Consider the following 15024-nt stretch of genomic DNA (forward strand, 5'->3'; position numbering starts at 1 on the left):
CTGCTAAAGAGGAGACTGAAAGGAGTAAACCCCCAAAACAAACAACTGAAAGAGGCTGTGGTGAAAGCCTGGAAAAGCATCACAAAAGAATAATACAAAGGTTTGGTGATGTCAATGATATTGACATCATCAATGTTAGATATATTATTAAATATAATATTTGGAATCCAAAGTAATATTATATTTAATATCAGTCACAGGCTTGATGCAGTTATTACAAGCAAAGAATTTACAAATATTAAGGCTTATTCACTTTAATCTATTTTAAGTTTATCTGTTCCAATACTTTGGCTTACCGAAAAATTTGGTGTTGCGTTTCAAATAATGCAATCTTCCAAGTTCTGTATCAGAAACATTCCATTAATTTTATTGTAAAATAAAGGTGAGGGTTTAGGCAGCCCTCATACAAACTCTTAATGGCTTCATTCTCTCATTGCTTGTTCCACCATTCAGCTTGGATTGTTTGCTACAGTATTTATCGCTCTGTCTTCTTCTCTTCTCTTGGCCTCAACTGTTTGTTTGGAAATAATTATGCCAGAAACATATTTGCCAATCAGATGCTTCCTTTATACTAACAGCTCTTTGAAGTTGAAAGCGCTGTTTAACAGTATCTGTTCTGTGTTCCAATACCAGCAGTAGTTAAGGCCATGCTACATGCTGTCTTTCAGTGACAGTTTAACAAAGTAAAATCTGGAAGATTCACTCATATTGTTGTAGTTATTATTACTCTTTCAACTCCTTCCTTACTCCATCCCAAACATCCCCTGTCACTTCCCTTTGACAGGTGCAAGTGCAACCTTCATGCCAACAACTGTGTATATGACAAAGAGAAACTGAGGTGTGACTGTGAGCACAACACTACTGGGCCCGACTGTGGACGTTGTAAGAGGAATTACCAAGGGCGAGCCTGGAGTGCTGGTTCCTATCTTCCTATCCCCAAGGGTACGCCTAATATATGTGAGTACACATGCATGGACATGCATAATTACTAAGTCAGAGAATACGTCAGCAGAGGAATTAGTATTGCTCTTATGGTAAATGCAGAATCCACCTTTTTTGTGCAGCAGCAAACAGAAATGGAGAAAGAAAAAGGTCTTCTGAACGGTAAATTGATTTACAAAACGATTTCTGATGGTTCTGTCGACAAGACAAAAGTTGTCTGCGTTTATTGTCAATGTAAAGTTAGCTTGTCTGATTGAGCAACTGGCTCAGTGCAAAGAAAGAAAAGAAATAATAGGAACTTGTGTTTTTTCTATGTGTTTAATAGACATGAACGAGTTCTTTGAAAAACATATCTACTGTCTTTGGAACATGTCTGTGTTCTTTCTGCTGTATGTTTAGGGTAGTTTCACTAATAATAAACATACATTTGCAGAAAACATCCATGTTTGCCCATGCCCATGTTGATTAGAGTATTAAAAACTTAAAATTTATTAATTTATGGTACACTTAGAACAGATAAAAATGTGCGATTAAGTTGTGATTAATCATGAGTTAACTCTTGACAGTTGTGCTTATTAATCACAATTAAATATTTCAATCGATTGACAGCCCTAATATACCAAAACATAAAAAAGTTTTTTTTGTTCATCTGCTACAATTGAATCATTAGATAAACCATCTAAAACTTCAAAGATCAAAGATGACCTTTTACAAAACAACTATCATTGGTATAGTTCCAAAAATGTAGCATACAGTATGTGATATGGCTCAGTCTCAAAATGTGGTTTAGGCATTTTATTTGCACCACTTTCCCAAAAAAGTGAAATGTTCAGCGCAGAAATGTTCAGCTCTGCCAAATCTTCCCTATCACCCCCGGGCTGGTACTGTAAAAGGCAGAATGTTATTCATTCAAAAAATATGCTGTATCTGAATGTTATCAAACAATTCAATACGTGCTGCAATTGATCATGTGGTCCGTATAAGAATGCCGTGAAATGTGCACTTATCCCTACTATCTATCTTTTCTGACCAAACTAACCAGGGGAACATTAAATGACAGTTTTAAGCTGTACTTTGAACATGGGTAATGTTGGGTAATCCAACATTGGTAATGTAGGGGCTTGTCTTATGTGCAAAGGCAAATCGTTCCAAAGCCTTGGGGCAGCAATAGAGAAAGCTCTAGCTCCACGGAGCTTCCTCCTCCTTTGGCACGTCAAGAAGCAGGAGGTCAGCTGATCTAAGAGAGCCGCTAGGAGTATAAGGGTGGCCAGGATTGGTGTGATGTGCTTGTTTTTTTGCGTTCCAGTTAAAAGATAAGCCACTGCATTTTGGACCAGCTGGAGATGTGAAAGGGATGCCTGACTAACCCTGACATACAAAGCATTACAATAGTCAAGGCGTGATGTAACAAAGGCATGGATTACTAACTCAAAGTGCTGCCTAGACACTAGAGGTCATATTTTTGCTAAACGCCTTAAATGAAAAAAAACTGGATTTTACCACAACACCAATTTGCTTATCAAATTTAAGATCCGCATCCATTTTGAAGCCTAAATTAGTGACCAGTGGTTCTCTCAGGAACATTATGACATGCATATAACTTACCACGAGCCTTTTCTCTGCAGCTGAAATGTCTCCTTTTTGAATCTGAATACAAACTGTAATGAAACCAACAGTTACCTGCAATGTTTCCCTTGAGACTGCAACAATTTGATTCTTAATGTTTAAATGTTCAGTTGTCTGAGGCATCTGACAAAGGTGCAATTCCACAAGTAAGCATTGCAAGAAAGGCTACTCCTGCCATCTTCTGGTTAAAATTGAACACATTCCCCTTAAATGAAATAACATTTAATGTTACCTGTGTGGAGAAGCAGGGGGAGATTTGAAGAATCCCAGGCATCCTCAGATAATGCTAGTATGGTTGATTTGTTTTCCGGTTTATTGTGTAGTTTGAAATCTTGGAATGTATCTATAATGGTAAAAGGTTCTTGTAGTGAATGGTTGGGAGAAGAGCTGAGATCAGTACCACTCCAACAGATGTCCCGTCTCTAAAAAAAGGTTAAACCCTCTTTGATGTGACTTAGAAAAACTGCTGACCTGACCGCAAGGAATACTCAGATCACGTTAAGTCCTTGATTCCTGAGACCACAACCAGAGAACAGAAACCTTGGGAGACTGATATCTGTGTCTGAACAGATACTAGAAGTTTTTACCCTATGTTTTCCTTAAGCCTGTAACAATTTGATTCTTAAAGTAGAAAACCCAAGGCAGGATTAAAATGAAGTAATCTCTTTGAATTAGGCCTGCACGATTAATTGTTTGTAAACCAAAATTGCGATTTTTCGATGGACTGTCAAATATGGTAACAAGCATATACGTAGTTTTTGACAGTTCGCTTTATGTGCATATTACGTCTTCATGCGTATATTATGTTTAACCAATAAGGAGGCATTTTAACACTGCATGTACAGACTGAATGAGTAAATAACGTTTACGCCATTTGGAAAAGATGAGCGAGAGCTATGGCTCAACTTCCCAACAAAGTGCGTGTGCAGACGAGCAAAGTCCTGCAGACGACTTGGTACCTAAACAAAAAAGCACCGCATATGTGTGGAATTATTTTGGATTTCGAAGTTCTAATGTACTTCAAAGGCAAGTACTTTGTAAAGCATGCCGAACGTCTGTGTCGACCTCGCGAGGCAACACAACCAACCTGTATCAGCACCTGCAGAAGCATCACAGACAACTCTATGATGAATGCATGGCCAAAAGGCCCCCGATGAAAACACTTCATCACAAACACCGCGACTGACATTCAATTCAATTCAATTCAATTCAATTCAATTCAATTTTATTTGTATAGCGCCAAATCACAATACAAATCTGCCTCGACCGGTTGGGGTGAGTGGATAGAGCAGAGAGAAAAGAACAGCAACAATAAACAACAAATAGACACTGCAGGTTGGTGGGACCAGTAACTGCACATCAGCGATATACAGCTCCAGGAACAGGGACACCTGCAGAAGGTACAGAGAGAACAGAGAGAGAAGGAGAGAGCACAAACTAGGGGAGAGAGAGAGCACAAGGTTAGTAACATTCAATGGTGGAATATACATGAGGTGGGAGGAGAGAAGAGAGGGGAGGGGAAGGGGGGGGGTTAGGGTAGGGGAGCTCAGTGCACCGATGGTCCTCGGGCAGTCTAGGCCTATATCAGCATAACTAAGGGATGGTTCAGGGTTGCCTGAAGCCAGCCCTAACTATATGTTTTGTCAAAGAGGAAGGTTTTAAGTCTAGCCTTAAAAGTACAGAGAGTCTGCCTCCTGAACCCAGGCTGGGAGCTGGTTCCATAGGAGAGGAGCTTGATAACTAAAGGCTCTGCCTCCCAGTCTGCTTTTGGAAACTCTGGGAACCACAAGTAGACCTGCACTCTGAGAGCGAAGTGGTCTATTGGGATAATATGGTACTATGAGGTCTTTGAGGTATGAAGGAGCTTGATTATGAAGGGATTTGTATGTGAGAAGAAGGATTTTAAATTCTATTCTATATTTTACAGGGAGCCAATGAAGAGAAGCCAATATAGGAGAAATATGATCTCTCTTGCTAGTTCCTGTCAGGACTCTGGCTGCGGCATTCTGGATTAATTGGAGGCTTTTTATGGAGATATTGGGACATCCAGATAGTAATGAGTTACAGTAATCTAGCCTTGAGGTAACAAAAATGCATGGACTAGTTTTTCTGCATCATTTTGAGACAGGATGTTCCTAATTTTGGAAATGTTGCGCAGGTGAAAGAATGCAGTTCTAGAGATTTGTTTTATGTGTGAGTTAAAGGACATGTCCTGGTCAAAAATAACTCCAAGGTTTTTTACAGTAGTGCTAGAGGCCAGGGTTATGCCATCTAGAGTAGCTATAATTTGAGAAAAGTTATTTCTGAGATTTTTTGGCCCAAATATAATGACTTCTGTTTTCTCCGAGTTTAAAAGTAAAAGTGGTAATTAATAGAGTGCTTCCTAATGACATATCCTAAAGGAAGCATGTACAGGGTGAACAGAATCGGTCCTAGCACGGAGCCTTGTGGAACTCCATAACTAACTTTTGTTTGTGTGGAAGGTTCATCATGGACATGAACAAACTGGAATCTGTCCGATAAATAGGATTGGAACCACTTTAACGCTGTTCCTCTGATACCAATCACATGCTCCAGTCTCTGTAATAAGATGTTGTGGTCAATGGTGTCGAATGCTGCACTAAAGTCTAGGAGGACAAGTATCGAAACAAGTCCATTATCTGAGGCTAAGAGAAGATCGTTGGTAACTTTTAACAGTGCTGTTTCTGTACTATGATGTGCTCTAAATCCTGATTGAAAATCTTCAAATAGTTCATTCCTGTGTAAGTGGTCTGATAGCTGCTTAGCAACAGCTTTTTCAAGGATTTTAGAAATAAATGGTAGGTTGGATATTGGTCTATAATTAGCCAAGACTCCTGGATCAAGACTAGGCTTTTTGAGTAAAGGTTTGTAGCCTGATACTAGAGATAAATTTACCAAGTCCAATAAAGATGAGTTCATTAATGGCAGGGTGCCTTTAAGCAGTCTAGTCGGGATGGGGTCTAAGAGACACGTTGATGATTACCTGATGTAAATTCAGAGAGATCTATGGGAGAGAAGCAGTCTAAACATAACTGAGGTCCTACAGATGATTCAAGAGCTACTGTAGTAGAAGATCCATTTATTGCAGGTATAGCATCTGCTGAATTTTATCTCTAATAGTTGTGATTTTATTTGTAAAGAAACTCAAACTGTACAACAGAGCTGTGACTTTTTGTCAGCCTGGCTACAGTGCTGAAAAGAAACCTGGGATTGTTCTTATTTTCCTCGATTAGTGATGAATAGTATGCAGTTCTGGCTTTACGGAGAGCTTTTTTATATGTTAGTAGACTGTTTTTCCAGGCTAGAAAAATTTCCTCTAAGTTTGTGGAACGCCACTTCCTCTCCAGCCTTCGTGATGCCTGCTTTAAGGTACGAACATGTAAATTATACCATGGGGCTAGTCTTCTCTGATTCACTAACTTCTTTTTCAGAGGGGCTACAGAATCAAGCGTTTCACGCAGTGAGGTTACAGCACTGTCAACAATATGATCAATTTGGTAGGGAGTGGGATTGAAGCAGCTGCCCTCCACTATGTTTATACTTGGCATAGATGCAAATAAAGATGTAATCATTTTCTTAAATTTATTAACAGCGTTGTCGGATAAACATCTGCTGTAGTGGAATTTTCTTTCAAATGCTGCATGATCCATCATTTTAAATTCAAAAGTTATTAAAGAATGATCTGACAAAACAGGATTTGGGGGGAAAACTATTAGATGTTCAATTTCGATGCCATAGGTCAGAACAAGATCAAGGGTGTGATTGAAACAGTGGGTGGGTTTATTAACATTTTGAATGAAACCAATTGAATCTAATATAGAACTAAATGCAATGCTGAGGCTGTTATTTTCAACATCTACATGAACATCCAAGAAAACTTCAATTGCTCAAGCGTTAGAAAGTGGCACACCCTATGACAAATCTTCACGAAAGTACGATGAAATAACAGACGCTATAGCAAATTACCTTTTAAGAACTTATCCTAACGCTCGATAAAAGACATCGCATTCCTTCTCCTATGTTCTTCACTCAAGCCATCCAAAACCTGTACCTTAAGTGCAGGAAGAAGGTCGAAGCTGAGCTAAAAGAGGTGAAATATTACACGACGACAACTGACATTTGGTCGAGCAGGACGACCGAACCATATCAAAGTCTCACTGTATAGACTCATTTCATATGTGAGGATTTTGAATTAAAGAGTCGTTGTTTACAAACGTCATAATTTCCCACTGACCATACCAGAGAAAACATTGCTTCTGCTTTGAAAGATGCTCTAGCTGGCTGGGGTCTGAACGAAGAAGGCCAGGTGTGCATCACAACTGACAATGCAGCCAACATAATAAGGGCAGTGGAAATAAATGGATGGACCAGGATGCAATGTTTCGGTCACAGACTCCATCTTGCTATTGGTAAGTGTTCATAATATACATTCCATAATTGGGAATTATTCATATACAATAATCATAATACATAATAATATTGGAGATATAATACATAATACATACATACAAATACATAACCATATTGTAATAACAATGATAAATAATTTTACAGCATTGGTTGAGCTTTGTTAATAATAGAATTCACTGCATAAACTTAGGCATGTTTAACATTTCTTAGTTAAAAAAACTATTACGAGCAAATATGAATTATTAATAAGGAGTTATATGTTTATAAACTAAAGAAGTATGTGTATATAAATTAAAATGAACTTAAGTACTCTTAAAAAATGTTGTTCATTGTAGGCTCATTCACAGATATTAGATATTAACTAATGCTAACTGAGAAAATTGCATTCTAAGCTTCTTATAATGGTATATTTTCAGAAAACACACTGAAAAATGACAGGGTGCAGTGAGCAGTAGGCATTTGCAAGAAGCTGGTCAGTCAATTCTCCTACAGCTGGAAGAAAAGAATGGCATTGACTTCAGCCCAAAAAGAGCTGAATCTGCCAGAGCACTCATTAATTACAGAGTGCCCAACGAGATGGGGAACCAAAGGAAAAATGATTGCAAGGGTTCTGGAGAAGTGTAAAGCTCTGAATTATGTGCTGTCTGCAGACAAGAAAACACGACATCTAACGCTGACATGGCAAGACATAGAGGTATTAGAATCCATCCACAAAGCTCTGCATCCACTCCAAGAGTTTATAGATGTGCATTCGGGAGAGGATTATGTTAGTGTCTCCTATCTTAAGCCAGTTCTTCACCTTCTGAGGACGAAGACACTCGCTGAAGATCAGGACGACACTAATCTAACAAGGGCAATCAAAAACAGAGTCCTTCAATACCTCAAGGAAAAATACAATGACCCAGCCACTCAAGAACGTCTGGATGTAACATCATGCTTAGATCCTCGCTTCAAAACAAATTACATCAGTCAAGACAACATCCCGACCATCAAAGAAAGAATGACAGAGATGGAAGAAGCTGCAAGACAGGTAAGAAAATGGCACCTGTGAGGAAATGTGTTGAGCATTCATTTATGTACTGAAAATGTTAAAACTTAAGTAACTTGCTTGCCCTGTTTTTGAATGTTACAGGAGAAAAGATCACGTGATTCATAGTCACAGGACTTAACAGCAGCCTCTCTGTGAAAGCAAAGACGCTTGGCAGCTATTTGAAGATTTCCTCTGTGTCTCCAGAAGAACCTCCTAATTTTCATTAGGTGGTGGAAGCAGAGTTAAGCAGCTACTTAACTGCATCAACAATTGATGGAGAAGAGAATCCCCTGACCTGGTGGAAACAGCACCAGTTTAACTTTTCCAGGTTGAGCAGATTGGCTTGCCAATACCTGTGTGTTTCCATTGTAAAGTCAATAGAACTGTTTGACATTATTTTTCACAGGAAGCCAACAATAATGCTGGTGTAGTCATTGGACAGCTGCTGCTCGAGCCAGAAAAAAATGTCTTGTTTAGCCATCAACGTCAGGCCACAAGCTTAGCCACCATGACTAACTAATAACCCTTGCACACTGCACCACAGAACTGCCAAAATGCTTATTTTCTAAAGGATGTATATTATCACACTTAAACCAACCTTTTTTAAGTTAAGTTATTACTCTTATTAGTCCCACAATGGGGAAATTGCATTACCACCCAAAGTGCTGTCGTGGAAATTAAGTTTGAGAGTTGCTAATTCTCAACAACAACCACAAGTGTGATGAATCATCTCAGGTTTAAGATGGGATGGAGTCTTTGCAGAAATCCTCTGACTTTGTGTTACAGGATTAGGTTTATATATCTTTATCAAAAGGGGTGGACTCATATTGGAAAAGACCCAACAGGTGTCTTCTAGCTTCAGGCCTCTACCAGCACTAAACAAATTGTTGGCAGTTATTTACAGGGCTCTAAAACCCTAAAACAATAAAAACCACATACCATGCATGGGTTAAGTAAATATATCCAAGTGACCCTTTGACATGGTGTACACACACAGTGCGCACACACATAGCAGTGAACACACACACCGTGAACACACACCAAGAGCAGTGTGCAGCCATTGCCGGGGAGCAGTTCGGTGGCTTGCTCAAGGATCTCATCTCAGTCGTTGGTATTGAAGGTGGAGAGAGCGCTGGCTATTCACTCCGCCCGACATTAACAAAGGTCAAACAAAAATCAACGGGTTTCAATTATGGGCATCTGTTTGTTGTTCGTTTCATCAATTTGCCACTGTCTGACTGTAACTTTAGACATGTAATATGGAAATAATGGCAAATCAACCAAAAATGATCATGATTGATTATATCTTACACGAAATTGGAGCCACATGGTATTTATAGAAATATCCTATTTTTTATGTTTGCCTGTGATTTTCACGTAGTAAATATTGATTTCTGTGGAACGGTGTGTGTGAAATAATATGTTAAAAGGGAGTGTTAGACTGTTAGTATTTAAAGTTAGACTGTTTGTATTTAAATGAATCCTTGTCAATTTTATTGAATAATGTAGTATGATTTATAATTTACCAGTTCTCTATGCAAATATTTTTACAGATGGACATTAATATGTCAGAAAGAAACATTCTGAAATTAACTGCCGGCCATGACTCTACATAGAAATTAAAATAAATCCCATCACCATGTCTCATACGCCTGATATGGTGGGCCATTATTAATTAACTTATCTTTACTAGACTTAGTAAATTTATCTCTAGTATCAGGCTATGTACCACAGGCCTTTAAGACTGCAGTAATCAAACCCTTACTCAAAAAGCCTAGTCTTGACCCAGGAGTCTTGGCTAATTATAGACCAATATCCAATCTACCATTTATTTCTAAAATCCTAGAAAAAGCTGTTGCTAAGCAGCTATCAGACTACTTACACAGGAATGAACTATTTGAAGATTTTCAATCAGGATTTAGAGCACATCATAGTACAGAAACAGCACTGTTAAAAGTCACCAACAATCTTCTCTCAGATAATGGACTTGTTTCTATACTTGTCCTCCTACACCTTAGTGCTGCATTCGACACTATTGACCACAACATCTTATTACAGAGACTGGAGCATGTGATTGGTATCAGAGGAACAGCATTAAAATGGTTCCAATCCTATTTATCGGACAGATTCCAGTTCGTTCATGTCCATGATGAACCTTCGACACGAACAAAAGTTAGTTATGGAGTTCCACAAGGCTCTGTGGTAGGACCGATTCTGTTCACCCTGTACGTGCTTCTTTTAGGCTATGTTATTAGGAAGTGCTCTATTAATTACCACTGCTATGCAGATGACACTAAGTTGTATCTATCTATTAAACCTGTTAACACAAACCAGTTAACCAGACTTCAAGCCTGTCTAACTGACATGAAGGCCTGGATGACCAGTAACTTTCTACTTTGAAATTCAGAGAAAACAGAAGTTATTGGATTTGGGCCTCAGAAATTATTTTTCTCAAATTATAGCTACTTTAGATGGCATAGCCCTGGCCTCCAGCACTACTGTGAAAAACCTTGGAGTTATTTTTGACCAGGACATGTCCTTTAACTCACACATAAAACAAATTTCTAGAACTGCCTTCTCTCATCTGTGCAACATTGCCAAAATTAGGAACATCCTGTCTCAAAATGATGCAGAAAAACTAGTCTATGCATTTGTTACCTCAAGGCTAGATTACTGTAACTCATTACTATCTGGATGTCCCAATATTTCCATAAAAAGCCTCCAATTAATCCAGAATGCCGCAGCCAGAGTCCTGACAGGAACTATCAAGAGAGATCATATTTCTCCTATATTGGCTTCTCTTCATTGGCTCCCTGTAAAATATAGAATAGAATTTAAAATCCTTCTTCTCACATACAAATCCCTTCATGATCAAGCTCCTTCATACCTCAAAGACCTCATAGTATCATATTATCCCAATAGAGCATTTCACTCTCAGAGTACAGGTCTACTTGTGGTTCCAGAGTTTCCAAAAGCAGAATGGGAGGCAGAGCCTTTAGCTATCAAGCTCCTCTCCTGTGGAACCAGCTCATAGCCTGGGTTCAGGAGGCAGACACTCTCTGTACTTTTAAGGCAAGACCTAAAACCTTTCTCTTTGACCAAGCGTATAGTTAGGGCTGGCTTCAGGCAACCCTGAACCATCCCTTAGTTATGCTGGTATAGGCCTAGACTGCCCGAGGACCATTGGGTCTGAGCTCCCCTACCCAAACCTTTGCTATTATATGTGGCTTGTAGTCAACAGATACTTCATATTGCTCACCAGTGAAAGAACTTGATGGCATGGGATAAACAAAGCCATCACTCAGCAGATGATATCTACACAACATGTGAGTCTAGACCATCAAACCCAAAGTGGCAGAGATTGGTCAGGCGACTCACTTCTAGAGACTCTTATTCAGGATAGGAAGCACAATGAATGGGAGGCAGGGCCCACACTGAAACAGATGATTAGGAAAAGTGGAGCTGAGATCATTGTCCTGAAAGCAAATTCATCTGAAAACAAATGCTAACCAAAATACACAGAAAGTGTAATCATATGCCTTGGAAGACTCAAATTAAATAGAGTGCTTTCTAGTGTTCCCTGAAGATGCCACAAATTTGAATGTTTGTGCCATTCATTCATTTGTACAAACCTAATTATTACCAAAACCAAGATACTGGTGATTGGTTCAGATGTTGAAATAATCAGGCTGGTAATGTCTCAATCCCCTCAATTAAACAGCTGGTGAAGTCCAGGTTTGGGACAGATCTGTAGATGAAACATACTGCGCAATGGCTGTCTGGAACAAGGGATGGCTTGTAGAGGGAGAAATTGGAGCAGTCTGTGGCATCTTCTCCTGATAACGCTGAAAAGAACTTAAATTACTCATCAGTTTTGATCGTAAAGATAAGAGCAATACATCATTTTAATCTGTAAAGGATCTAGTTTTATTTATATACACTCATAATAACAAAACTGTGCTTTTGTAAAATAAAGAAAGGGTGCGCTCTTTGTCTTCTCTGCCTCTGTTGCCTCTCTTCACTGACACGTAACTAAAAAAAACAGAATCTTAGTGAATACTTGCCTCAATGACATGAAAAATATACATTATAGAAAGCTTGAAATGTCCTTTAAATGACACAATTAAAGTAAAAAAAACAATCTCTTTTTATGTAATCTGTAGGAAAGTAAGGAGAGGTACGGTGAGACAGGAGACCTGTCTCACATTGTTATAGCTAATGTGATCCCACCTTGCACTGAGTGCACTGTTCATATGGAAAGCCTATAGTTAGGGCTGGCTTCAGGTAACCCCGAATCATCCCTTAGTTATGCTGCTATAGGCCAAGACTGCCCGAGGACCATTGGTGCACTGAAGTCCCCTACCCTAACCCCCCCCACACACACACCTTCCCTTCCCTTCCCTTCCCCTCCCCTCTCTTCCTCTCCTCCCACCTCACATGTGTATTCCACCATTGAATGTAACTAACCTTGCACTCTCTCTCTCCCCTCTCTTGTACCTTCTGCAGGTGTCCCCGGTCCTGGAGCTATATATCGCTGAAGTGCAGTTACTGGCCCCACCAACCTTCAATGTTTATTTGTTGTTTATTGTTACTGTTCTTGTTTCTCTCCTCTATCCACTCACCCCAACCGGTCGAGGCAGATGGCCGCCCAAACTGAGCCCGGTTCTGCTGGAGGTTTTTTCTTCCGTTAAAGGGAGTTTTTCCTTTCCACTGTCGCCAAGTGCTTGCTCATAAGGGATTTGTTGGGTTTTCTGTTTTGTAAAGTGCCTTGAGATTATTTGTATTGTGATTTGGCTCTATACAAATAAAATTGAATTGAGTTGAATTCAATTGAAATAATCTGAGGTGAACCAGGTAGTTCTGTACACACCCCCGAGAAATGGCATGAAACATCAAGCTTCATCATAGAATTTACTCACTTTTTCTGTGCGTTTGGATGATGGCACACTACGCAGGTGAAGAAGCACTTTGGATGGTTTTGGGCAGCGACAAAGAGTTTACTTTGTCTTCCTGAAAAATGCAACTCAGATGACAAACATTTATATTTGAGTTCTAGCGGAGGATATAATTCCTGACGAGTAATTCCGTCTCAGCCACATTCCTGACTGATACGTTCATTATGCAGGTCTTTGTCTTCTCAGGTGAATCACATGATTATTCATGATCAGGAATGCCTTCTTGCATATGCCCTTTCTAAATCAAAAGTGTCTTAGAAAAGTTAAATCAATGCCTTTACTACAATAAAGGGCCTTACAAAAGTCTAATCAGTGTATTGTTTTCTGTGAATGAGTGAACAAGATGATTTTTATATCATTTTGAAGCAAAAAGGAGGAAGAAGGAAAACAATAAATATGCAGATAATTTACAGATAGTCAAATCATAAACAGACTATAAGTCCCAGGAAGAATTTATGTAGTTACTGCTCTAAAGTCCATTTTCTGTCTTAATTTAAGTTGTTCTTTTGTCTTTCACTTGCAGGTATTGCTAATAGCATTGGTCCAGTTAGTAAGTAAACATTTACAAACTGGAATGCTTGATGTTTTGCTTGGTTCTCCATAGATTCCTGAACTTCATGCCATTTGTTCATTTTTTATTACAATATTCCTTGTCAATAATTGATTTTTTTAGGGAAAGATAAAGCCACACCATGTTCATTAAATGGTCAAGCCTGTAACTAAGACATTACAGTCATAATTACAGACATAATGCATTTTACAGTTAAAATGAATAGGAATTCTTTTGCTTCATGCTGACTTTTATACAGTCTTTCCCAAAAAAGTCCAAATTTCACAAACCTGCTGTGAGGGATGCAGGGAGGAAGCACACTGATCCCAGGTGGTCAGTTTTTGAAGCATAGCTTAGACTGGTCATGAGCAATGAATATAAAGTCTGATATGCAATAAGTCAGAAATGGACACATGGCTACAAAGACAAAACCACATCCATCCTCCTCTGCCTACTAATCTTCCATTGCTTGCCTCCACGTTCACCTTCTCAAACCTTAGAAATGATGCTTCTATCCCATGCAGTCTGCCTAGACCTTAGTGTGTGTGCATGCTCTTCATATATGCTGTATCTACATGTATATTCACATCAGTTCTCTCTGTCATATACAAAATGCGAGGCCTGACTGTCCTGGAACATTGCATGCATGCCTTATGTATATGGTAATGTATGTTGAAGGGCAAGTGACAGCAGTATGCACCCCAAACACAAAACACTGACTGACTTGGTTTTGTAAAACTCAATGAAAATGGTGAGGCTGTTTGCAGCACAACCCAAGTTTATGTGCATCACTTAAAGCAAGAATAATGAAGACTAATCAAAACTGAGGTTGTTAAATTTGACTACAGGCAAAGCTGACATGGAAAAGAAGTACAACACTTTCTCTGTTGTTATTCAAGCTAATTAAAGTTAGAGAATATTCAGGTAGGTTGAGCAAAATGGGAGGTGATTGATTTAAATCAGTGAAATGCCCCTAAAGAAATGCTATCTTGCAGAGCCAGAATAGATTTTTTCTTTACTGGTTGGCATAAACCAAATCTGTCTGGCTTAATGAACTTGAAATAGAATTGAGAATAGTCAAGAAGGAATTTAACCCCTAATGGGCCCACAAGTGTTTTACATCCATCCCATCCACACATTATTATTCTCCAAGGCAGAGAAAAAAGGATGTAGTGCATTTCTCAACCTCATGAACAGGGGTCACATGTTCTGTTCACACAAGTCAAGGTACTCCTGCCAAGACACCACTGGATGGTAGTTAGCCATGACTGCATGATTAATAGGGTCAGTATCACTGGAAATAATGCTCAAACGAAGAAACAAAGACATGACAAGGATCTGAATTCCTCCCTCCAGTTCTCTCCATTTTCAACAGCAAAGTACATCAGTGACAGAAATACTGACTTGTATGTAATTAGGAGGTTATGCTACCCATAGAGGTTTGTTATTCCAAGTCCCAACACTGTCATTATTTATTCATTGTTATTCCT

General features: G+C 39.0%; 1 protein-coding gene across 1 annotated transcript in view; it reads left to right on the forward strand.

Annotated features, from left to right (window-relative positions):
- Positions 1-15024, forward strand: part of ntng1a (netrin g1a) — a 76152-nt gene that overhangs the window by 32188 nt on the left and 28940 nt on the right. The window contains exons 3-4 of the mRNA XM_026305675.1: positions 785-957; positions 13508-13534. Of these exons, the coding sequence (XP_026161460.1) occupies positions 785-957; positions 13508-13534 (200 nt within the window). The remainder of the gene's footprint in view (positions 1-784; positions 958-13507; positions 13535-15024) is intronic.

Source organism: Mastacembelus armatus, unplaced genomic scaffold (genome assembly GCF_900324485.2).
Source record: "Mastacembelus armatus unplaced genomic scaffold, fMasArm1.2, whole genome shotgun sequence".
Lineage (NCBI taxonomy): Eukaryota > Metazoa > Chordata > Actinopteri > Synbranchiformes > Mastacembelidae > Mastacembelus > Mastacembelus armatus.